General features: G+C 41.1%; 1 protein-coding gene across 8 annotated transcripts in view; it reads left to right on the top strand.

The window, feature by feature from the left end:
• Positions 1–26278, top strand: part of veph1 (ventricular zone expressed PH domain-containing 1) — a 264566-nt gene that overhangs the window by 212379 nt on the left and 25909 nt on the right. For 7 of the 8 annotated variants that reach the window (XM_072255372.1, XM_072255375.1, XM_072255378.1 and 4 more), the window contains 2 exons: positions 1945–2076; positions 24370–24487. In XM_072255372.1, coding sequence (XP_072111473.1) covers positions 1945–2076; positions 24370–24487 — 250 coding nt within the window. The remainder of the gene's footprint in view (positions 1–1944; positions 2077–24369; positions 24488–26278) is intronic. The other variant, XM_072255381.1, reaches the window with a different exon arrangement.

Raw genomic sequence — 26278 nt, 5'->3', positions numbered from 1 at the left:
TTTGCCTTTGATCTCTCTCCACATAGAATGACAATCTATGTTTCAATTTCTTAGCAAAATACTTGACCCCATACTTTCCTACATTAAACGCTAGTCTTTTGCCTGCTCACTCAATCTATACCCCATTGCAGAATCACAATATCCATATCACAATATGATTTTCCATCTATTGTCAGATCATCAGCAAACTTGGAAACCTCACAAATTGTTCCTTCCTCCAAATTGTTAATATAAATAGGCCTGTAATCCTCCACTAGTTATCCCTTTCCAGTCTGTAAAGGACACATTTATTCCATCTTTTTTCTATGAGGCAGAAAATTTTCAATCCAATCAAACAAATTTCCTCAGATACCATATGCTTTTAATTTATGAATGAGCCTCTTATATGGCACCTTATTAAATGCTGTTTGAAAATTTAAATAGACTACATCTACAGGTTTTCAACTATAAACTCTCCTTGTTATATCCACAAAGAAATCAAACAAACGTGTCAAATGTGATTTAGCTTTCATAAAATCATAAGATTAAGATAAGGTTAACTTTATTCATCGTGTGTATATCGAGACATAAGATTATCTGCGTTGTGTGTGTCAATGACTAATACAGTCCAAAGACGTGGTGGAGGCACCCTGCAAGAGTTGCCATCGTCAAGCGCAAACATAGCATGCCCACAACTTATTAACCCTGTCCGTCTTTGGAATGTGGGAGGAAACTGAAGAACCCAGAGAAAACCCACATGATTATGGGGAGAATACACAAACTTCTTTTTGAAACCAATGGGGAATTGAACCCCTAATCGCTGGCAATGTAGGACACTGCACTAAGTGCTATGCTACTGTACCAACCCTTTACATTCACCTTTCTGAAATGCTTAGCTATTTTCTCTGATTATTAACACTATCAGCTTGCCAATAAAAACTGTTAAACTAACCAGCTTGCAGTTTAATGCCTTCTGCTTGCCTTCTTTATTGAACAAGGGGGTCAAACTGGCTCCTTTCCAGTCTACTGATACCCTCCTGGAGTTCAGCAGGTTTTGAAATTTTTCAGCCAGTGGGACCACTACCTCTGCAGCCACTTCCAATAAAACCCTAATGTGCAGTCCATTGGATCCTGGTGACTTGTCCACCTTTAGCCCCTAAATAACAATACAGTATCATGTCATTTGAAATTAGCCCAACTAATATCTTTGGTGGAGTACCAATGTCCTCTATTTTTTGAACAATCTGTCATTTCTTTGCCTACAGTTAGTAATTCACTGGCCTTGTTCTCTGGAGGCCCTACATTTACCTTGGGCATCCTCTTCCCATTTATCTGTCCACGGAAATGATCACTGTTTTAATACAACATGCAAGTTTTCTCTCAAAATTCATTTTCTCAGTTCTGCTACTGGATCCTAAAAACTTCCCAGTCCTCTGGTTTACTGCAAGGTAGGCTATTGGATCCTAAAAATTTCCCAGACCTCTGGTTTACCATGAGCCTTGCTATTGGATCCTAAAAATGTCCCAGTCCTCTGGTTTACCATGAGCCTTTTCCTCCACTTTACATTTTGTTGCCATTCACTTGTATTCTATTTTGCTATTTCTTGGAGACTCAATTCTTTCCATTCTAAATTTACTCTGAAAGGTAATTTAAATGGTACATTGAAATCAGCACAAGGTTAATTCAATCATTTCGTTTGTCTGTCTATATGTACTAATATTAAAAATGACTGAACCCTGTAAATAATTACAGCCTTGGTCAATAATGTGCTCTTATTTAAAATTTTATTTTGCCCGCAAGCCTTGCAGAATATTTGCTGAAGAAATTGCATTAATTTGACTGCAAGGTATAAAGCTAATTGCAATTTCTTGTAATAAAGACCTTGTAATTCTGAGTATTCCTACATTTTGATTTAAATAAGTCAGCCACATGACCTACCAATGTGTATCTTCCTCTCCTTCACAGAGCTATTCTGCAAAGCCCTTATCTACCCAGGATGCATCAGTACAAGTTCTTAAAGCACTGTGGGAAAAGGCACAGCTAAAGGGAACCCACAGCTTTGAAACAGCAATGATCCAGACAATTCACTATAAGAAGGTAAATGCAATGCACAGTGGCTTTTTTTTCTTTTGAGAAGTACGGCACAGAAACAGGACCTTCAGCTCATCTAGTCCATGCCTACTCACATTGACCTGCAATAGGACCATAGCCTTCCATAATCCTACCATCCATGTACCTATCCAAACTTTACTTAAATGTTGAAATTGAGCTCGTATCTACCACTTGTGCTGGCAGCTCATTCCACACTCTCATGACCCTCTGAGTTTACCTCATGTTCCCCTTAAACTTTTCACCTTTCACCCTCAAACCATGACCTCTGGTTGTAGTCCCACGTAATCTCAGCGGAAAAAGCCTGCTTGCATTAACCCTGTCTATACCCCCCATAATTTTGAATACCTCTATCAAATCTCCTCTCAGCCTTCTTCTTTTAAGGAGTACAGTCCTCACCTTTTCAGTCTTTCCTTTTTAACTCAGGTCCTCAAGACCCAGCAAATTTTCTCGATACTCTTTCAACCTTGTTTATACCTTTCCTGTAGGTAGGTGACCGAAACTGCACACAATACTCCAAATTAGGCCTCACCAACATCTTATACAACTTCAACATAGTATCCCATCTCCTGTAATCAATACTTTGATTTACGAAGGCCAACATGCTAAAAGCTTTCTTTCCAACCCTACCTACCTGTGATGCCACTTTCAACGAATTATGGACCTGTAGTCCCAGGTCCCTTTGTTCTACCGCACACCCCAGTTCACTGCCCTACTGTTCACTGTGTAAGACATACTCAGGTTGTCCTACCCAAGTGCAAAACCTCACACTTGTCTGCAAAAATTTCCATCTGCCATTTTTCCAGTTAATGCAGATCCATCTGCAACCCATGACAGGCTTCGTCACTGTCTACCTCACGCCCCAACCTTGGTCTCATCCGCAAATGTGCTGATCCAGTTCACCACATTTTCATCAAGATCATTGATATAGATGACAAACAACAAAGGACACAGTACCAATCCCTGTGGCACACCACCAGTCACAGGCTTCCAGTCAGAGAGGCAACCATCTACTACCACACTCCAGCTTCTCCCACAAAGCCAATGTCTAATCCAATTTACTACCTCATCTTGAACGTCAGGCAACTGAATCTTTTTGACCAACCTCACAAGTGGGACCTTGTCGAATGCCTTGCTAAGGTCCATGTAGACAACATCCCCTGCCTTGCCTTCATCCACTTTCCAAGTCTCTTCCTTGAAAAACTCTATAAACATGACCTGCTACACACAAAGCCATGCTGACAGGGTCCGAGGGAACACCTTGTCAGGCCCTGGCGATTTATCCAGCCTGATTTGCCTCAGGATAGCAAACACCTCCTCCTCTGTAATCTGTACTGGGTCCATGAAGTTGTGCCACTTTGCTTCACTTCCATCGACTCTGTGTCCATCTTCTGAGTAAATACAGATGCAAAAAAATTTATTCAATATCTCCCCCATCCGTTTACCATTCTGGTCTTCCAGAGGACCAATTTTGTCCCTTCCAATCCTTTTGCTCTTAACATATCTGTAGAATTCCGTAGGATTCTCCTTCACGTTATGTGCTACAGCAACCTCATGCCACCTTTTAGCCCTCCCGATTTCTTTCTTAAGTGTTCTGTTGAATTTCTTATACTCCATAAGCACCTCATTTGTTCCTACCTGACTATACCTGCTATGACCTTTCTTTCTTAACCAGAGCCTCAATATCTCTTGAAAACCCGAGGGAACACCTTGTCAGGCCCTGGTGTAGGATCCCTACACTTTTTTTTTTACCTACTTGACTTTTACCTTTTATTCTGACAGGCACAAACAAGCTTTGTACTCTCAAATTTTCACTTTTGAAAGCCTCCCACTTACCAAGTACCCCTTTGTCAGAAAACAGCCTGGCCCATTCCACACTTGCCAGATAATTTCTGTTACCGTCAAAATTGGCCTTATTCCAATTTAAAATCTCAACCTGCATACTAGACCTATCTTTTTGCACATTTACTTTGAAGCTAATGGCATTGTGGTCACTAAATGCAAGAAGTGCCTCCGCACATACACCTGTCACCTGCCCTGTCTCATTCCCTCATAGCAGACCCAGGAGCGCACGCTCTCTTGTTGGGACGTCTACATACTGAAGAAGGAAACTTTCCTGAACACACTCTATCCCATCTGGTCCTTTTACAGTATGAGAATACCAGTCAATATGTGGATTGTTAAAATCACCTACTATAACAACCCTATGTTTGTTGCAACGGACTCTTTATAGATTTGTTTCTCAAAATCCCTAGAACTGTTTGATGGTCTGTAATATAGCCCCATTAAAGTGGCCATAGCTCTCTTATTTCTCAGTTCCACCCATAATGCCTCACTAGACGAGTTCTCTCATCCTGATGGAGCCCTGCCATGACATTTTCCCGGACTAGTAACGCATAGGGTGTCAGATATTCCATTACACGATAGCTTTAATAAATGTGGTGCTTCCTTCAGTGAGCCTGGGCTTCTATTAAATACTGACCTCCCTCTAAGAGCCAGAACTGTCGTGGAGCAGATCTGTGAGCAAAGTCTCCTGGCAAACTGATTCCAGTTAATCGGAAATACTCTGCGCACCACAATTCTCTGAACAAAAGTAATAGATCCTACTCCCAGAATAACAGTAGCCCCCAGAAAAACACTGGTGAGACTTATTAACTGTCAAATTTGTCACTGAAATTAAATGTTCCAAGCATCTTTGTCATTCATATATATAGAAGCACAAAAAGACAAAATGAAAATATCAAGCATGCTCAAACATCGTTAAAATCATAAATACAAAACCGACTTAGTAATCTTTTTCAGGATCTGAGCATATGCAACAGGGCCAGCATTTATTGCCCATTCCAAATTGTCTTTGAGCTGGTGGGGGTGATTGTGAGCAACTTCTTCAACAACTTAATCTTAGTTAAATCAAATTAAAAGGCAGTCACTTATTACCCTGTCTGCATTCTGTTCTCTCCGTTGGAAATGAGTGGCCCCAAAGGGCTCATGTGAGATTTATCCTGGTCTATTTTTTGTGAACATATTGTAGTTCCCAGCTGGAGTCTTGGGAAATCTGGGGATGTGTACAGCATCCTTACCCACCCCGAGAGGCTTCCCAGAGAGCCTAGTGGTTAAGCACAGGCATCCTGTGTCTCTTGATCAGTGGTGTTAACGTTGGAATTTCCAAATTCGCTCAAAGGTCTGGAAAGTTCCATTGTTCAGTTTTGTTTTTTTTTAAATTTTGTTTCTGTTCTGCCAATGTCTTATTCATCTGTAATTGGTTTTACAGCTCTCCCTCTTCCAATAATTACTCTTATTTGACAATATTTTAAGTTTTTTGATTAACTGTCCTTAATTATCTTACCTGGTTAGCCAGGTCTGACTGCTTGTTTGCTGGTTTGTTTGCTCCCCAAATAGGTTGTTTCCTACTTGCCTCCTTAACGTACTTCTCCAGAAATTAACCTCTTTCTTCTAAATTCATTTTTTTGGGCAAAGCCGAAGTTATTTGCCTTTGTCTAATCACACATGGAAGGGTGGTGCTGAGCCACTTCCTTGAACCGTGGCAACCCTTCTAATGAAAGTAGTCGCTCAATACTGTTTGGAGGGGAGTTCCAGGACTTGTACCAAATGACAAAAATGCTGAAAGGGTTTACAAATGAACATCGTTCAGTCATGGGCAAACATTTCCACTTCTGACCTTGCTCATTTTCCAATTCATCCAATCCGTGTGAACTCTAAAGAGGCACTTCTGTTTGTCACATCCCTCTGATCCCCTTACACTCGATTAAACACCATAACCACTTACTCCTTGATCTAAAAACAGCCCAGAAATGTTTACTGTCCTTAGATATATATTTTACAGCAACACAAAGTGAATTTTTGAACTAAAAGTCCTCTTTCACTGCTGTCCTAATTACTACTTTCTGCTGTCCTGATTGTTACAGGTCTCTCAAAACTCTCCCTTTCTATTTTATTTTTGAAAGAGACATCTCCTTAAATTACAGTTCTCAATCTAAATGATACTACACCCGTGACACAACTATTTTTCTCTATTTTAATTGAAATGCTTCAGGTGTACAGTAATAATCCTTAGAATTTAAACATTATACTGTTTTCCTACCATTTTTGCAAACTTAGGTGAGGCAATTTTTTTAACTTGTCATTACTACAGGACAAATGTGCTCCTGATAAAGCTCCTACTCCTTATTTACTACTTCAAGGAAAAATGGGGGCAGAGTTGTTAGTACCTCTGATAGCAGCTTCAAAGGGCCCAATTTGATCCTGACCTTGCAACTTTTTGAGATAAGGTATAGAAGCAGCAATTGACTATTTGGCTCTTTGAGTTTGCTCCACCAATCAATTATAACTGATTTATTTTTCCCTCTTAACCCCATGCTCCTGCCTTCTCTCCATAACCTCTGATGCCCTTACTAATTGAGAACCCAGCAACCTATGCTTTAAATATACTGTACCCAGTAACTTGGCATTCACAACTGTCAAGGGCAAAGAATTACACAGGTTCACAACCCTCTTGCTAAAGAAATTCTTCCACATGTCTGTTCTAAAGGGATGTTCTTCTATTTTGATCTGTGCTCTCTGGTCCTAAACTCTCGTACTACTGGAAACTTCCTCTCTATATACACTCTGTCCAGGTCATACAAAATCTGGTAGGTTTCATTGAGATCCCTCCCTCATCCTTCTAAACTCCAGTGAGTACAGGCCCAGAGCCACCAAACTCTCCTCGTATGTAACCACTCATCCCTGGAAACATTCTCATAAATTTCCTTTGAACCCGATCCAATGCCAGCATATTCTTACAATATGAGCACGATACTGCTCACAAACTCCAAATGTAGTCTGAGAAATGCCTAATAAGCCTCAGCATTACGTCCTTGCTTTTTTTAAATTCTGGTCCTCTTGAAATGAATAATAACATTGTATTTGCTGCCTTTACAACCAACTCAACATGCAAGCTAACCTTAAGGGCAGCCTGCACTATAGGACTTCCAAGTCCTTTTGCACCTTCAAATTCTGACTTCTCATCCAATAGTAAATAGGCTATGCCTTTATGACAAAGTGCATGACCACACACTTCCCTGTGCTGTATTCCATTTGCCAGTTTTTGCCCATTCTCCCAATCTGTCTAATTCCTTCTGCAAACTCCCTGCTTCCTCAACACTACTTGCCCCTACCTTTATATCACCTACAAATTTGGCTACAAAGCCATCAATTCCATCATCCAGTCCATTTGCAGATGTGAAAATTAGCAGACCCAACAATGATCCCTGTGGAACACCACTAGTCACAGACAGCCAACCTGTAGAGGTCCTCTTTATTCCCACTTTTTGCATTCTGCCAGTCAGTCAATCATCTGTCCATTCCAGTACCTTTCCTTTAACACTACAGGCTCCTATCTTGTTTAGCAGCCTCATATGCAGTGTGGATGAAGCCATTTTTGAATTTTTCGTTTTTTTTTCCATCGGCGTTCAGAGAGGCGGGACTGCGCAGGCGTGTGACATCGGGCAGTGAAGCGCGGAAGATTTAAAAGGAACAGAGCCTTATATAGCGGGCAGCATAGTTTGTGGCGGCGGAGTGAGCCAGGAGCAGAGTGAAGGCTTAAGGGCTTTGGCTCACCGGGCTTAGGCGGAAACGGGCGAGGCGAGGAAGGTTTGGTATTCATTTTTTGTTGTTATTTGAGGAGAAGGGCAGTATGAGTGTGAGGGCAGCTTGTTGTTCTCGGTGCCGGAGGTAGGAGGCCCTGGAGTCTCCAAGCCTCCCGGACATCCACATCTGCGCCAGGTGCGCCGAGATGCAGCTCCTAAGGGACCGCGTTAGGGAACTGGAGCTGCAGCTCAATGACCTTCGTCTGGTCAGGGAGAGTGAGGAGTTGATAGAGAGGAGTTACAGGCAGGTGGTCTCACCGGGGCCACGGGAGGCAGACAAGTGGGTCACGGTTAGGAGGGGGAAGGGGAAGAGTCAGGTAATAGAGAGTACCCCGGTGGCTGTGCCTCTTGACAATAGGTACTCCTGTTTGAGTACTGTTGGGGGGGACAGCTTACCCGGGGGAAGCGACGGTGGCCGTGCCTCCGGCACAGAGTCCGGCCCTGTAGCTCAAAAGGATAGGGAAAAGAAGAGGAGGGCAGTTGTAATAGGGGACTCGATAGTAAGGGGGTCAGATAGGCGACTCTGTGGATGCAGTCCAGAGACCTGGATGGTAGTTTGCCTCCCTGGTGCCAGGGTCCGGGATATTTCTGATCACATCTAAGATATCCTGAAGTGGGAGGGTGAGGGGCCAGAGGTCGTGGTACATATGGGTACCAATGACATAGGCAGGAAAAGGGAAGAGGTCCTGAAAGGAGAATATAGGGAGCTAGGAAGGGAGTTGAGAATAAGGCCCGCAAAGGTAGTAATCTTGGGATTACTGCCTGTGCCACGCGACAGTGAGAGTATGAATGCAATGAGGTGGAGGATAAATGTGTGGCTGAGGGATTGGAGCAGGGGGCAGGGATTCAAGTTTGGGCTACTGAGGTGACTTTAAACTAGAATGGTTGGGGGGTGGGAATCAAATTAAAGAGACTAGGAGAGAGGAGGTCAGCTCACAACAAGGGGATGGGAACAAGTGCAGAGAGACAGAGGGGTGTAAAATGAGGGTAGAAGCAAAAAGTAGTAAGGTGAAAAGTAAAAGTGGCAGGCCAGCAAATCCAGGACAAAAATCAAAAAGGGCCACTTTTCAACATAATTGTGTAAGGGCTAAGAGTGTTGCAAAAGCAAGCCTGAAGGCTTTGTGTGTCAATGCAAGGAGCATTCGTAACAAGGTGGATGAATTAAAAGTGCAGATTGTTATTAATGAATATGATATAGTTGGGATCATAGAGGCATGGCTCCAGGATGACCAAGGATGGGAGTTCAACATTCAGGGATATTCAATATTCAGGAGGGATAGACATGAAAGAAAAGGAGGTGGGGTAGCATTGCTGGTTAGAGAGGAGATTAACACAATAGAAAGGAAGGATATTAGCCAAGAGGATGTGGAATCGATATGGGTAGAGCTGCATAACACTAAGGGGCAGAAAACGCTGGTGGGAGTTGTGTACAGGACACCTAACAGTAGTAATGAGGTTGGGGATGGTATTAAACAGGAAATTAGAAATGCGTGCAATAAAGGAACAGCAGTTATAATGGGTGACTTCAATCTACATATAGATTGGGTGAACCAAATTGGTAAAGGTGCTGAGGAAGAGGATTTCTTAGAATGTATGCGGGATGGTTTTTTGAACCAACATGTCGAGGAACCAACTAGAGAGCAGGCTATTCTAGACTGGGTTTTGAGCAATGAGGAAGGGTTAATTAGCAATCTTGTCGTGAGAGGCCCCTTGGGTAAGAGTGACCATAATATGGTGGAATTCCTCATTAAGATGGAGAGTGACATAGTTAATTCAGAAACAAAGGTTCTGAACTTAAAGAAGGGTAACTTTGAAGGTATGAGACGTGATTTAGCTAAGATAGACTGGCAAATGACACTTAAAGGGTTGACGGTGGATATGCAATGGCAAGCATTTAAAGATCGCATGGATGAACTACAACAATTGTTCATCCCAGTTTGGCAAAAGAATAAATCAGGGAAGGTAGTGCACCCGTGGCTGACAAGGGAAATTAGGGATAGTATCAATTCCAAAGAAGAAGCATACAAATTAGCCAGAAAAAGTGGCTCACCTGAGGACTGGGAGAAATTCAGAGTCCAGCAGAGGAGGACAAAAGGCTTAATTAAGAAAGGGAAAAAAGATTATGAGAGAAAACTGGCAGGGAACATAAAAACTGACTGTAAAAGCTTTTATAGATATGTGAAAAGAAAAAGATTGGTTAAGACAAATGTAGGTTCCCTACAGACAGAAACAGGTGAATTGATTATGGGGAGCAAGGACATGGCAGACCAATTGAATAACTACTTTGGTTCTGTCTTCACTAAGGAGGACATAAATAATCTTCCAGAAATAGTAGGGGACAGAGGGTCCAGTGAGATGGAGGAACTGAGGGACATACATGTTAGTAGGGAAGTGGTGTTTGGTAAATTAAAGGGATTAAAGGCAGATAAATCCCTAGGGCCAGATGGTCTGCATCCCAGAGTGCTTAAGGAAGTAGCCCAAGAAATAGTGGATGCATTAGTGATAATTTTTCAAAACTCTTTAGATTCTGGACTAGTTCCTGAGGATTGGAGGGTGGCTAATGTAACCTCGCTTTCTAAAAAAGGAGGGAGAGAGAAACCGGGGAATTATAGACCGGTTAGCCTAACATCGGTGGTGGGGAAAATGCTAGAGTCAGTTATCAAAGATGTGATAACAGCAGATTTGGAAAGCGGCGAAATCATCGGACAAAGTCAGCACAAATTCGTGAAAGGAAAATCATGTCTGTCGAATCTCATAGAATTTTTTGAAGATGTAACTAGTAGAGTGGATAGGGGAGAACCAGTGGATGTGGTATATTTGGATTTTCAAAAGGCTTTTGACAAGATCCCACACAGGAGATTAGTGTGCAAACATAAAGCACACGGTATTGGGGGTAAGGTATTGATGTGGATAGAGAATTGGTTGGCAGACAGGAAGCAAAGAGTGGGAATAAACGGGACCTTTTCAGAATGGCAGGCAGTGACTAGTGGGGTACCGCAAGGCTCAGTGCTGGGACCCCAGTTGTTTACAATATATATTAATGACTTAGATGAGGGAATTAAATGCAACATCTCCAAGTTTGCAGATGACACGAAGCTGGGCGGCAGTGTTAGCTGTGAGGAGGATGCTGAGAGGATGCAGGGTGACTTGGATAGGTTAGGTGAGTGGGCAAATTCATGGCAGATGCAATTTAATGTGGATAAATGTGAGGTTATCCACTTTGGTGGCAAGAACAGGAAAACAGATTATTATTTAAATAGTGGCCGATGAGGAAAAGGGGAGGTGCAACAAGACCTGGGTGTCATTATACACCAGTCATTGAAAGTGGGCATGCAGGTACAGCAGGCGGTGAAAAAGGCAAATGGTATGCTGGCATTCATAGCAAGAGGATTCAAGTACAGGAGCAGGGAGGTACTACTGAAGTTGTACAAGGCCTTGATGAGACCACACCTAGAGTATTGTGTGCAGTTTTGGTCCCCTAATCTGAGGAAAGACATCCTTGCCATAGAGGGAGTACAAAGAAGGTTCACCAGATTGATTCCTGGGATGGCAGGACTTTCATATGATGAAAGGCTGGATCGACTAGGCTTATACTCGTTGGAATTTAGAAGATTGAGGGGGGATCTTATTGAAACGTATAAAATCCTAAAGGGATTGGACAGGCTAGATGCAGGAAGATTGTTCCCTATGTTGGGGAGGTCCAGAACGAGGGGTCACAGTTTGAGGATAAAGGGGAAGCCTTTTAGGACCGAGATTAGGAAAAACTTCTTCACACAGAGAGTGGTGAATCTGTGGAATTCTCTGCCACAGGAAACAGTTGAGGCCAGTTCATTGGCTATATTTAAGAGGGAGTTAAATATGGCCCTTGTGGCTAAAGGGATCAGGGGGTATGGAGAGAAGGCTGGTACAGGGTTCTGAGTTGGATGATCAGCCATGATCATACTGAATGGCGATGCAGGCTCGAAGGGCCGAATGGCCTACTCCTGCGCCTATTTTCTATGTTTCTATGTTTCTATGTTTCTACCTTGATAAGGCCTGAAAATCCGAGTAAGCAACATCTACGGACTCTCACTACTAATTCTTTCACAATCTGTTCACCTATAACTTTCAGAACCCTTGTGTATAGTCCACCTAGTCCTGATGTCTCATCGACCTTCAGAGCTTTCAGCTTCCCAAGCACCTTCTCCTTAGTAATAATGAACACATTCATTTCTGATCCCTGACTGTCTTGAATTTCTGGGATATTGCTGGTGTGTTCCACAGTGAAGACAGATGCGAACTACTTATTCAGTTCTACACACACAAAATGCTGGCAGAAATCAGCAGGTCAGGCAACGTCTTTGGAAATGAATAAACAGTCAATGTTTTGGGCCGAGACCCTTCTGATGCTGCCTGACCTGCTGAGTTCCTCCAGCTTCTTAAGTGTGTTGCCTTGAATTTCCAAGATCTGCAGACTTTCTCATGGTACTTATTCAGTTCGGCCACTATTATTTTGTTTCCCACTATTTCCTGTCTGGTGACATTTCCCACCAGTCTAATAAACACTCTTACCTCCCCTTTACTCTTTGTATATCTGAAAAATCTGCTGGTTTCATTTGTATTATTGGCTAGCTTACCTTCATATTTCATCTTCTCTCCCACTATTGGTTTTTTAGTTGCCCTCTGCTGATTTTGAAAAGCTTCTTAACCCTCTACTTTCACAATAGTTTTTGCGATATTTTATGCCCATTCTTTTGCGTTTACGCTGTCTTTGATTTCCCCTGTCAGCCATGGTTGCCTCACTCTTCCTTCAGAATGCTCTTTGTGATGGAATTATCCCACGGAATGTCTGAGTCATGTTCACACATTCTCTCCTTGGTTTCCTGTCAGGTACTTCATTTTCTCTCAGAGCTTAACTTACTCTATAAGTTACACATTGGGTAGGTAAATGGCAAAAGTATCAGAAGGGCGTTTGATTGGCATGTGAGAGCGGAGATTGGCAAATGAGAGAAGAATGGCACTGATAGTATTGTTCTCCTGGGATCTGCCTTAGACCCAATGGGCTGAGTAGCCCCTTCTCGTGTTTTAGGTAAGTAGGGAAGGAGTGACTATGTTTTGGTGAAGCATTTACACTACTGGGAATCAATCCTGTTCTTCAATGCGCGAAATACCAGGAAAGAGAGAAGTGAGCAGTAATAATGCCACAATGCAGGTTTGCATTGCAGTAATTGCAGCTTTAAATGCCTTAATTCAGGAGCAAGAACATTGCAAGCATTTGTTTCTACTGAACTAAACCATAGTTTACATAGAACTGGCTGCAAGCCTAGATTGTTGTGATTATGTAAATTCTGTGCCCCCCTCCCATTGAAAGGGTAGTGAGAATAGGTTGAGATCCATTTCCATATTTCAAAATCCCAATCACACCATAGATTAACAGGCATCACTATAAAACTCTTCAGCTCTTCTAGCAAAAATCTCAGGGTAATTCATAAACTCCTCAGCAATTCTCCTTTGGAATACAGGAAACCACAGGTAACATCCTCAGCACCCACCACTCCAATTAAAGGCTCAGTGCTGGCAGGTTTCAACTCTTGCCCCGTCGACAGGAATATCCTTTCAGTTCCAACAACACAAAAGTCGTGATCTACTTTGTAAAGTTGTTTGAATCAGTCCAAAATTAGTTATTCCTACTAATTCAGTTAAGGTTACTGTGTGGATAGTTAGGTCATTTTTGAGAATTCCAATTTGACGGATATTTTAAATGTAATTTTTAAAAAGATTGTTCTTTTCTCATTTAGTTTTTATGAAAATGGACAATTGGTTATCTTTATTGTGTTTGGTATTTTCTGGAAAAAAATATAGTAGTAAAAAATATAAAACCTTACTTTTTATTACTCTTTCTCTCTGCTATCTGTTCATTACTAATGTTGGCACCAAACATTTCTGGTCAGAAATGGTACAAATACAGGATAAGAATTTTCCAGTGCTGCCAAACAACTTATCTACTTTCTGGAGTCTGTTGTCAAACTGTCCAGCAATCCAGTTTTAACTTCTATTCTACCTATCTTTAAGTGCCATACTAATTGTAAACGAGTATTTAAACTCTGAACACTGATGCAGCAGGAATTGGATTGAGCCTGGTTAAGACTGCATTGACTACTCAGAGGTATAATAGAAAGAGTAGCTTTCGTTATGTCTGTCCTGCACAAGTCAGTGGGTTGGGCCCATCAGTCCTTGACCAATCATAGAGCTCTGGAGTTATACACTGGTGAAACAGGCCCTTCGGGCCATTCATCCATGCTGACCAAGTTGCCAACCTGCCTGGTCCTATTTTCCTGCATTTGTCCCATATTCCTTTCAACATTTCCTGTCCATTTATTAGTCTAATTATCTTTTAAACATTGTAAATTTACCTGCCTCTACCACCTCCTCCAGAATCTTGTTCCATATACTCACTGATCTCTGTGTGGTAACACTTGCCCTGCAAGTCCACTTTAAATTTTTCCACTCTCACTTTAAAACTAAACCCCACAGTTTTGGACTGTAATATCCCCAGGAAAAGACTGTGGCCATTCACCTCATCTGTGCCCTCATGGTTTTTTGTACCCCTATAAGATCACCCCCCAGCACTCAAAGGAGAAAAAGTCCTATCCTATCAACTCCCTCCATTTAATTCAAGCACTTCAATCCCAATAACATTCTTGTGAAACTTGGCTGCTCATTTTCTAGATTAATGACATCCTTTCTATATCTAGGTAACCAGAGCTGCAGACAGTGCTCCTAAGTGTATTCTTTCCAACATCTTGTACAGCTAACATGGTGTACCAGCTTTTGTACTCAATGTCCTGACAGATGAAGACAAATGCAAGCATGCCAATGGCATTACTTAACAACCTGTCTACCTATTGTATGTTGTCATTTTCAGAGAACGCCGCACTTCTGCTCCTAGGTGCCTCTGCTCTACAACTCTCCAGGGCCCTACCCTCTGCTGACAAGCTCTAGTCTGCTTTAACTTCCTAAAATGAAACAGCACACACTTGTCAGAGTTAAATTTCATGGCCCACATTCCCAGATGAATTCCACCTGCGATATCTTGATCCATTTTCCCAGTTGTCATCTTTGCAATTCTTCACTTCCGAAAACTTACTCTACACAGGGCTCCCCCGTCATTATTTTGCCTACAGGAATATCCAGGATAACCCATCTCCTGAAAAGGTGTAACCTATCACATCTTTAAGGAAAGAACATGGGGGTCAGGAAGATCCAAGTTCAGACAATTCTTCTGCTGTCCAAGAGCAAAACTTGGGCTTGGGACCTAACAACCTGAAATAAGGAACTTGGGGATGACATGTCCATGTTAAGCCAAAGTCTGAATATTTCAGTAGTTTTCAGTTAAAGGTTATAAGTTGCCTATTTGTCAATAGTTATTTAGATTTAAATAATATTGACTGAACTGATTAAAGAGGTTTTTTATTGATTCTGAATTCTCATTGTTTTTTTTAAAAAAATGTGCATAAGTAATAATTACTTGAATTAAAAAGCAATTTCTTCGGTAGTACTTATCAAAATAAACAATGATCATTCTATACAACTTAGAAAGTAAGATGTTGGTACCTTTTATTTTAAAAAAAATGTCATTCTTACTCAAAAATGTTTTTATAGACAAATAACCATTTTTAAGTAGAAGATAATTTCAGGTCTCTATTGACTTTGTAATGTACTTTCCCAATATTGTTCTTGAATTTACGCCAGAGACTAAAACAATTCCAGATGAATCAGTGAAGGGTTATTATTGGATTACATCAATATTATCTCTAGGGTGCTTTATCAGCCAGTTCCTTAATATCAAATACCAGCAGGATTCCCAGTGCAGGAAAGAGAAATTCTAATTCTGAATAACCAAACAGTTGAATTTTTTCATGGCATACATACATAGGCATGCATAAAATTTTGAACAATCCATTATACAAAAATAATTTAAATCACCGACGTTATATTTGTAAGTACAAGTTGCTTTCAGAGATAACTAACAGTTTTTCAGAGTATACCCATCCTCTATACTGAATCCCTAAAGCTCCTCAGATAGGATCAAATATTTTGATGGAAGATATAACAAGCCCAAAACATCAGCATTAATCAGATATTCAAGGTGATTTTTCAGAAAATGCATTCACCTGCAAACAGGAGAACAAATAAATAGTTATTATAGTTTTTATGTGCCAAAAACAACTGGAACAGCAGACTGAGTGGCACCATCAGATAAAAGGAGCACACTGGAGTAAGAACAGAACAATTCATATGGAAAGATATTACTAAGTAGAAGCATTAGAACCAATGTGGATAATTTTTTGAAATTTCTTAACCAAGAGTTAGCTAACAAGCTGCCAGAGGACAACATGATGGACCAAGGTGGCTCTATCCACAGATCAATGAGTCATAGAAAACTACAGCACAGAAACAGGCTATTTGGCCCATCCAGTCCTTGCCTAACCAATTAAACTACCTAGTCCCATCAAGCTGCACCAGGAACATAGACCTCCATACCCCTCCCATCCATATACCTATCGTAACTTCACTTGACCATTGAAATTGAAATTACTTACACCACTTGCACTGGCAGCTTATTCAAACCTCTCACCACTCTGAGTGAAGAAGTTTCCCCTTATATTCCCCTTAAACATTTCACCTTTCAGCCTTAACCCATGACCTCTAGTTGTAATCTCACCAAACCTTAGTTGAAAAAGCCTGCTTGCATTTACCCTATCTATACCCCTCATAATTTTGTATACCTCTGTCAACTCTCCACTGAAACTAATACGTTTTGGAGAATAAAGTCCTAAACTATTCAATCTTTCCTTATCACTCAGATCATTCAGTCCCAACGACATCCTTATAAATTTTCTTTGTCCTCTTTCAATCATATTTATATCTTTCCTGTAGGTAGGTGACCAAAACTGTGCATAATACTCCAAATTAGTCCTTACCAATGTTTCATACAATGTCAACATGACCTCCTAACTCCTCTACGCAGTGCTATAATCTTTGAAAGCCAATGTGCCAAGAGCTTTCTAAACAACCCTATCAATGTGTGACGCTACTTCCAATGAATTATGGACCTGTATTCCCACATCTCTTTGTTCTACCACACTCCTCAGTGCCCTACCCGCTCACTGTGTAAGACCTACCCTGGCTGGTACTCTCTAAGTGCAACACCTCACACTTGTCTGCATTAAATTCCATCTCAAACAAGAGAAAATCTGCTGACACTGGAAATCCAAGCAACACATACAAAATGCTAGAGGAACTCAGCAGGCTAGAGAGCATCTATGGAAAAGAGTAAACTGTCAACGTTGTGAGCCGAGACCCTTCATCAAGACTGCAGCTGGTCCAGATCCTGCGGCAAGCTTTAATAGTCTTCCTCGCTATCTACTACGTCCACTATCTCGGTATCATCTGCAAATTTGCTGAACCAGTTAACCAGAACATTAATGTAGATGACAAACAACAATGAACCCAGCACCAATCCCTGCCGCACTCCACTAGTCACAGTCAGAGAGGCAACTATCTACTACCACTCTCTGTCTTCTCTCTCAAAGCCAAACTCTAATCCAAATTTCTACCTCATCCTGAATGCCAAGTGACTGAACCTTCTTAACTAACCTCCTATGCGGGACCTTGTTAAATGTCTTGCTAAAGTCCATGTAGACAACATTCATTTCATCAACTTTCCTGGTAACATCCTCGAAAAACTCTATAAGATTGGTTAGACATGATCTTCCATGTTGACTATCCCTAATCAACCCGTCTATCCAAATACTCATAGCCAGTCTCTTAGTGTACCTTCCAATAACTTTCCCACTACTGATGTCAAGCTCACTAGCCTATTATTTCCTGGGTTATTCTTAGAGCCGTTCTTAATCAGCCGAGCAACATGAGCTATGCTCCAAATCACTGGTATCTCACTTGTCACTAAGAATGTTTAAATATCTCTGTTACGGCCCCTGCAATTTTTTCAGCTGCCTCCCACAGGGTCTGAGGGAACACATTGTCAGGTCCTGAGGATTTGTCTACTCTGATTTGCCTCAAGACAGTAAACACCTCCTCTTCTGGGATGTTTTTAGGGTCCATGACCTCGCTGATGCTTTGCTTCACTTCTATAGACTCTGTGTCCATCTCCTGAGTAAATACAGATACAAAAAATTCCACTTAAGATGTCCCCATCACTTTTGGTTCCACGCATAGATTACCATTCTGTACTTCCAGAGAAACAATTTTGGCAGAGACAGATCATAGAACAGTACAGCATATACAAGCCCTTCGGACCACAATGTTTTGCCTACATCTTAACCTACTCCAAGATCAACTTAACCCTTTCCTCACACATTTTTTTCATGTTATCCATGTGTCTATCCAAGAGTCTATTAAATATCCCTAATGTACATGCTTTTACACAGTGTATTCCATGTACTTACCACTCTCTGTAAAAGTCCTACTGGCCTCTCATATTGGCCAATGCCACCTTCAGAAAAGGGCACTAGCTGTCCACTCTATCATTACATCTTATCATCTTATCTCTCTATAAAGCTTCCTCTCTACCTATCCGCATAGGACATGATTTCTAATCCAGGCAGCACCATATTAAATCGCCTTTGCATACTGTCTAAAGTTTCCACATCATTCCTATAATGAGGTGACCAAAACCGGACACAATATGCTAAGTGTGGTCTGACCAGTGTTTTACAGACCTGCAACATTACCTTGATCCTCCAATTAATGAAGACCAATACACCATACACATTCTGACTCATGCTATGAACTTGCGTGGCAACTTTGAGGGATCTATGGGGTTCAATCCCGAGATCCCTCTGTTCCTCCGCACTGCTAAGAATCGTGCCGTTAACCTTGTACTCTGCCATCAAGTTAAACCTTTCAAAGTCTTTCACTTCACATTTATCTAAATTTGATTCCATCTGCCTCTTCTCAGCCCACCTCTGTAACACTGAATGACAGCAGTCCCAGAACAGATCCCTGTGGAACAACAAAAATTAAAGGCCACCAGGCAGAATACACCCCAGCTACTTCCACCTTCTGCTTTCGTGGGCAAATTAATTCTGAATTCACGCAGCCAGTTTTTCCTAGATCACATTCCTCCTGACTTTCTGAGTGAGTCTACCATAGGGCACTTATACACCACTTCACTTTGCTTTGTCACTTCCTTGAAAAAGTCAATCAGGCTGACGAGGCATGACCTGCTCCTCACAGAGCCATGCTGACTATCTCTAATCAGACTAAGTGTACTCATAAATCCTGTCTCTAAGAATCCTGTGCAATAATTTTCCCACCCACTGATGTAAGACTAACTGGTCTATAATTCCCAGGATTATCCCTGTTGCTTTCATGAACAAAGGAATAATATTTGCCACCCTCCAATTTTATGGAATGCTACTATACCCAGTGAGAACATAAAGATTATTGCAACCACACAGCAATCTCTTTCCTTACTTCCCATAGTAACCTGAGATATTCCCAGTCCGACCCAATGGACTTACCTAATATTTCTCAGAACTTTCCACACCTTCTTTCTCTACTATGACATATTTCAGAACATTAGCCTGTTCTATGCTGACCTCATATTCATCAAGGTCCCTCTTATAGTGAATACTGAAGCAAAGTATTCATTAAGGACCTCCTCCAGAAAAGCTCCCTCTTTTATCCCTAATCAGACCTACCCTCACTCTAGTCATCTTGTATTTCACATATACTAGTAGAATGATTAGGGGTTTTCCCTAATTCTACTTGCCAAGGTCTTCTCATGTTTATTCTTAATCTCCTTTCTGACTATGTACTCATTCTCAAAAGCCCTGTTTGATCCTTTGCTTCTTAAACCTTAATTATGCTTCTTTCTTTCTCTTGACTGCCATGGTTCACACATCACTTGTCAACCATAGTTCCTTCACCCTACCATCCTTTCTCTGCCTCCGTGGGACAAAACCAACCAGAATGCCCAGCAAGTGCTTGCTAAACAGCCTCCACATTTCCATTGTACCCTTCCCAGAGAACATCTGCTCCTGCCTAATAGCTTCATAATTATTTCCCCCTCCAGTTAAATACTTTATCATATTGTCTGCTCCTATCGTTCTCCAAGGCTATACTAAAGGTCAAATAGTTGTGGTCATTGTTCCCAAAATGCTCGCCCATTGAGAGTTGTCACAAGACGAGATTCATTCTCTAGTACTAGATCCAGTATGGTCTCTCCTCCAGTCGGCTTGCCTACTTATCGTGTCAGGAATCCACACCTTACAAATGCTGCTGCATTTAAACCTTTTGCACCAAAGAGGTGCCAATAAGTATTAGGGAAGTGAAAGTTATCCATGACAACAACTGCTATTTTTGTAATTTTCCAAACTCTGCCTGCTAATCTTACGACCCTGTTGCCATTGGGGGGAGGCAATAAAATACTGCCAGTAGAGTGATTACTCACTTTCTGTTGCTAGCTGCCACCCACACTGACTCAGTAGACAATTCCTCCACAACATCCTCCCTTGTGCGACTGTGATACTATCCCTGATCAGCAATGCCACTCCCCCACCTCTTACCTTCCCACTCCCCACCGTTCCCTTCGAGACATCTAAACTTCAGAACATCCAGCAGCCATTCTCGCCCTTGTGACAGCCAAGTTGCTGTAATGGTCACAACATTGTAATTCCAAGTACTGATCCATGCTCTTAACTTCATCACCCTTGTTCCTTATACTTCTTACATTAAAGTAAGCACATTTCAACCCATCTAATTGACTGCACCTAGCACTATCTACTCATACTATGGCTGCTCTTACAATAGCCATGCCCCGTAAACCTAACTTCCTATTGAAAAATCGCATTCAACAAAACTTACTCCTTTCAATACTTCCCACCCTTGCGCAGATCTTGCTTTCGCTCATGATCCTCCAACGTGAAACTCACAAGCAGGTGTGTGGCAGTCTGGATACATGGTGGAGACCGAACCTGCAAACAGCCCTTTAAACTCTGCACATTGTGCCTATTGGTGATTGACTACCAACAATAATATCATGAGATGCCACAATTGAATTGTAATCACTTTAACTAAATGGGCAATCTTACGAATGCCATTCTAACAGTAGTTATCCTGATTTGGTTGATACATTTTTGGGAGTGTCTGATGTCAGGCCTATGACACCCATAGAAACTCATCTAACCCTTTGCTTTTTTGCATGAAAAACAAACTGTGACCATGTTGCCTATTGCATAACCTGCTTATCTTGGTACACAGTTATTACTGTTATTCGGGTTCAAATTAATTGCAAATCAGCAGGGCCTCCCAGTATTAAAAGGTTGTCATCTTTATTAAGTGCCAAATAAAATTATTTCCCAAGATAAGTCCAATTTAAATACAGTAAAGAAACAGAACTTCTGCCATGATACCAATAGCCTTCGCCACCCCTAGTTTAGCTTATCTGATGGTCAACAGTAGTGTGAACAAGAGCTCTAGAAACAACTAGAATTATATCAAATATAAAAATATTCAGATTATTCAAAAGTATTCTGCTCAGTCTGATCTTCCACCCACACTCACCGTGGCACCACGGATGGACCATGCAGGATCCAGGTCTCCACTCTACATCCCATACGTGCCACAAAGCCATCCATGAATTACTGGGTCTCAAGTGATGGAAACACAAGAGATGCTGCGGATGCAGGAAACCTGGAGCAACACACACAAGGTACTGGGGGATCTCAGCAGATCAGGCAAAACCTATGAAAGGAACTGAACAGTTAACATTTCAGGCCAAGTCTCTTCATCAGAACTGGAAAGGAAGTGGGCAGAGAGCAGAATTGACTGTTAGTTTCCCTCTATCGATGCTGTCTGATCTGTAAAGTTCCTCCGACATGTTGTACGCACTGCTCAGCTGATGGAACCCCAGTTCATTGCTGTCAATGGCAATTTTCTGTTCAAATATAACTTTGAATACAATAACAAGTCTCACACTCAGAACATACCCTCTTCTCATTACTACCATCAGTGGAAAGATAAATGAGCATGAAGACACACACTCAACAATTTAGGAGCAACTTCTCCACCATCAGATTTCTGAACCGCTAATGAACCCATGAAAAGTATTTTTGCTCCCAATTTGCACTCTTTATTTAACACACACACACACACACACACACACACACACACACACACACACATAAACACATACATGCACACACGCACACACACACGCATGCAAATACGCACACACACACACACACACACACAGATACACATACATATACACACACACACAGATACATACACACACACACGCATGCGCAGACACACCTACACACACACACACACACACATACACACACAACACACACACATACATACAGACACACACATACACACACAGACATATACACACACACATACACCCACACACAGCCATATACAACATCTACACACACACACAGACACACACACACGACACACACACATACACACACACATACACACACAGACACACACACACACACACACACACACACAGATACACGCACACACATACACACATAAACACACACAGACACACACACAAATACACAAACACACACGCACACAGACACACATACGCACACATATACACACACAGACATACACACACACATATACCCACACACAACTCACACACACACACACACACACACACACACACACACACACACACGCATACACACACACATACACACACACATGCACACGCACACAGACACACATATACACACAACACGCACACACAGACACACACACAGACACATACACACACACAAATATACATACACACACACACACACATATATCTGTCTTAGAACTTATATTTTATGTCTTGCACTGTACCACTAAATAACAAATTTCATGACGTATGGCAGTGATAATAAATCTGATTCTGATTTTGCATGAAGGTGAGTGATCCTATTCTACAAAAAAACACGTCGGTACGTTCCAGAACGATAGCATCCAGTGTTGAATGCAGCATCTTTTTGTAGTAGAGTCTGATGCACCAGTATTAAAACATGACTGGTGAAAAATTAAATATATCCATATTTTAATATGTTGTGCTTAAGTGCTCCTTTGCAAGTTTGTTATAATACTTATTATTGCAGAATATGATGGCACACAACCAGAGCTCTACAATCTGAATCAAAAGTCTCTGATAAAATCTGATCGACTTAACGCATAACGTTGCTTCTAAACACAAGAAACCCAGAGTATCGCACACAAAATGCTGGAGGAACTCAGCAGGTCAGGCAGCATCTATGGAATGAAGTGTAGTTGATCTTTCGGGCTGAAATCCTTCTTCATGACAGAAACTTTTTTCTGTCTGATGTTGCCTGACCTGCTGAGTTTTTCCAACCTTTTCCACTTTTATTTCTCATTTTCAGCAGCTGCATTTATAATCCTTTTACTTTTTGTTATGGACTCCAGAGACATAATTCAGAAAAGGCAAATGCACAGAATCTAGGTGGCAACCTAGTGCTTTTCTGAGGAATTCTGCTTTCACTTCTGATATTCCCTCAGGTGGACGCAAAAAAATTCTAGTCTAATTCACGAAGGGCTAAGTTCTTCTCCATAGTACCTGATTAATATTTTTCCCTCAACCATCACTGAATGAAGTTATGATTATTATGATTATGAAGACACATAGTCCTCTTTTATTGTCATTTAGTAATGCATGCATTAAGAAATGATACATTATTTCCTCCGGTGTGATATCACAAAACACAGGACAGACCAAGACTGAAAAAAACAGACAAAAACCACATAATTATAACATATGGTTACAACAGTGCAACAATACCATAACTTGATGAAGTCCATGAGCACAGTAAAGTTCAAAGTTTCACAAATGTCCCACATCTCACGCAGACGGGAGAAGGAAGAAAAACAATCCCTGCCATGCCAACCACAATCCGACTCTGAGTCATCCGAAAACTTCGAACTCTGATCAGCTGTCCGACACCAAGTACTGAGCGCCATCTCTGTCCAAACGATTCGACCTCAATCTCGGTTGCCAAAAGCAGGCAAGGCCGGGGATTTTGAGGCCTACCCTCCGAAAGATTCCCGACCACACAGTAACGACAGCAGCGAACAGGCATTTCCGAAATTTCTCTGGATATTCCTCTGTGCTTTCACGTCCACTCTCCATCAAATCAGAATTGTCCACGGCTCCTATTTAACAGATACAATATCATTTTTCACCAGAGGGCTGCGCACACGCAGACGCGCCGCCATCTTCTCCTCCCGAATTCACATTGAAGTTATCTAGTAATTTCACATTGATGTTGAGCAATATGCTAATTGATGAACAGATCATATACAACTGATATAAAAATCAGTGGCCATGTTGCGGTATTGCATCTGTCACCATTTATTAAAAAAAATCATTGTCCATTAAGCTTTTTGAGATGAGCTGGGATCATGAAGGTTGCTGTATGAATAGGAGTTGTTGATATGATTGTAACTATGTCTCTAGGTCACGATGAAACTTTGAATAGTTTACTGGAAAGTACAAGAATAAATATCCAAAACTAGTACAATATCTTTCTAGATAGAAGAAGAAACATTATAACGTCTAATGTTATCTGAATAGGATTTGGACAGTCTGCAGATGCACCTTGCGGAAGTGAGATTTTTTGATCTGTTCGGCTATAGTGAGGAAGTAGGAATGTGGCGGTGCTTTATGTGCAATAATCCTGACAAAGCAACAGGTAAGAACATCGCTCTTGTACAGGAGTTAGTGTAGACTTATCCTGTTAATATCAGTGAGAAATTGGAACTCTTAGTACAATGTGTGCTTTCAGAGAAAAGAGCATTAGAAAATGATCATTTGGTTACTCAATCATTCAGTTAGATTATGGCTAACATCAATGTCACCTTCCTAATCTGACCACATACACCTTGATTCCCTTCAGAACAAATATTCAAAATGCTGCTTATAATGTACACAAATTTATAAAGAGTATCACATTGGGTGCTTTAATTAGCAAAGTTAGATGGTGATAGATCACCAGAAACATAGAGAGCAGTCAGATTATAACATCTTGAAGCATGCACTGCTGTTAGGATGTAGCTCTGCTTTATCAGAGCTCAATACTCAAGCTACATTTCTCTTAATATTGCACATCTGATTAACTATCAAGCTTTAAAATAGATCATACAAGGCAATGGGCTGCTGCTGGTTGTTGAAGAGTTGTACCAATATCCAGAATATACCATAAATGTTTGGTACTTTCTATTGTTATTCCAAGTTGCAGGAGTTGACAAAAAAATGGCGGGGAATGGGGCCAATGACTTTTGCTGTTTTGAAGGATTCTCTACAAAGCAATTAAGGTCATACAGAATTAAACATGCAGAAAGTAAACAAGAATATCAGACAGGGATCTTCTCTGATGGGGTCATTTCATGGTGTTTGCAGACAAATACAAGTAATAGTATCTTCATCATCACAAAATCTTCTTGTGTTATCTTGCCAGGATGCACTGCTTGCTTACCTGAATGGAGAAAGGGATAAATGGCTGTGTTTTAGTTTGTGCAAGAAAAAAAACAAAAGCTGCACATTTACACAATACAGCTTGTAATCCAGAAGAAAATGTGGGATAAATGAAATGTGTGCTCTGATAAACGGGATTTTGTATTAAAGTAGTCATATTCAATGGTTTAAGTTTTGCCACTAGCTGAGACCTTAGAAAAGAATCATCCACCACTACTAAACATGCCTGTTCTATTTCTGCTTAGCCCCAGTGTACTTTATCCTAATAGCCTCACCCAAACAACACACTATCCAGATCCATGCTTTGATTCCTAGTATTGACTTTAGACAGCTTCTTCCATTCTTTGTATTCATGTATCTCAAGGACCTCTGACTCTCTGCAAATGTAGGACGTCTTTCCTGTTTCACGGTAGCTGCACCTCTGCAATAATAGAACACAATGAGACTTGGTCCCTCACTCAATCTTCAGTTCTCCAGGTTAAATTCACATTTGGATCATCTGTCAGCACACGCTACAAACTGTAGTGCAGGTTTAAATTTTAACTGATGCTCAGTAATAATATAGTTTGTGAGCTGGCTATAGTCCAAGTATTAAACACCATTGTTGGTGCCGACTGGATGCTAAACTTAGAGAAAACAACGGGAGGTTGGTGTGCTGTCTGCATTCAAATCAGTGGATGCTAGCTCATCACTCTCCCCTTTCATTTTTATGGGGTCAAGTTTAGTTGCGCATAGTTATGCTGCTTTACAATGTGTGTTTTATGTGGACTTGGAAAGATCACTCATGGGTAGCTATTTGACAAGATGAAGGTCTTGGGTATTGGGAGCAAGGAAGAAAATTGAACTATAGCAAGGATTTAGGAAACAGAATAGGATTTACAGTGATTGAAAGCAAGTGACCTTGCCAAACAAAATGCTATTCACCATGAACTCCTCAAAATAGAACTTAAGACCGCAATTGTAATAAGACTAATTAAATTCAGATTTTAAAATGTATTTTGTGTTATAC

This window comes from Mobula birostris, chromosome 4 (assembly GCF_030028105.1).
Source record: "Mobula birostris isolate sMobBir1 chromosome 4, sMobBir1.hap1, whole genome shotgun sequence".
NCBI classification, from domain to species: Eukaryota; Metazoa; Chordata; class Chondrichthyes; order Myliobatiformes; family Myliobatidae; genus Mobula; species Mobula birostris.
The sequence above is the reverse complement of the archived record's forward strand: the minus strand, read 5'-3'. Positions and strand labels throughout refer to the sequence as shown.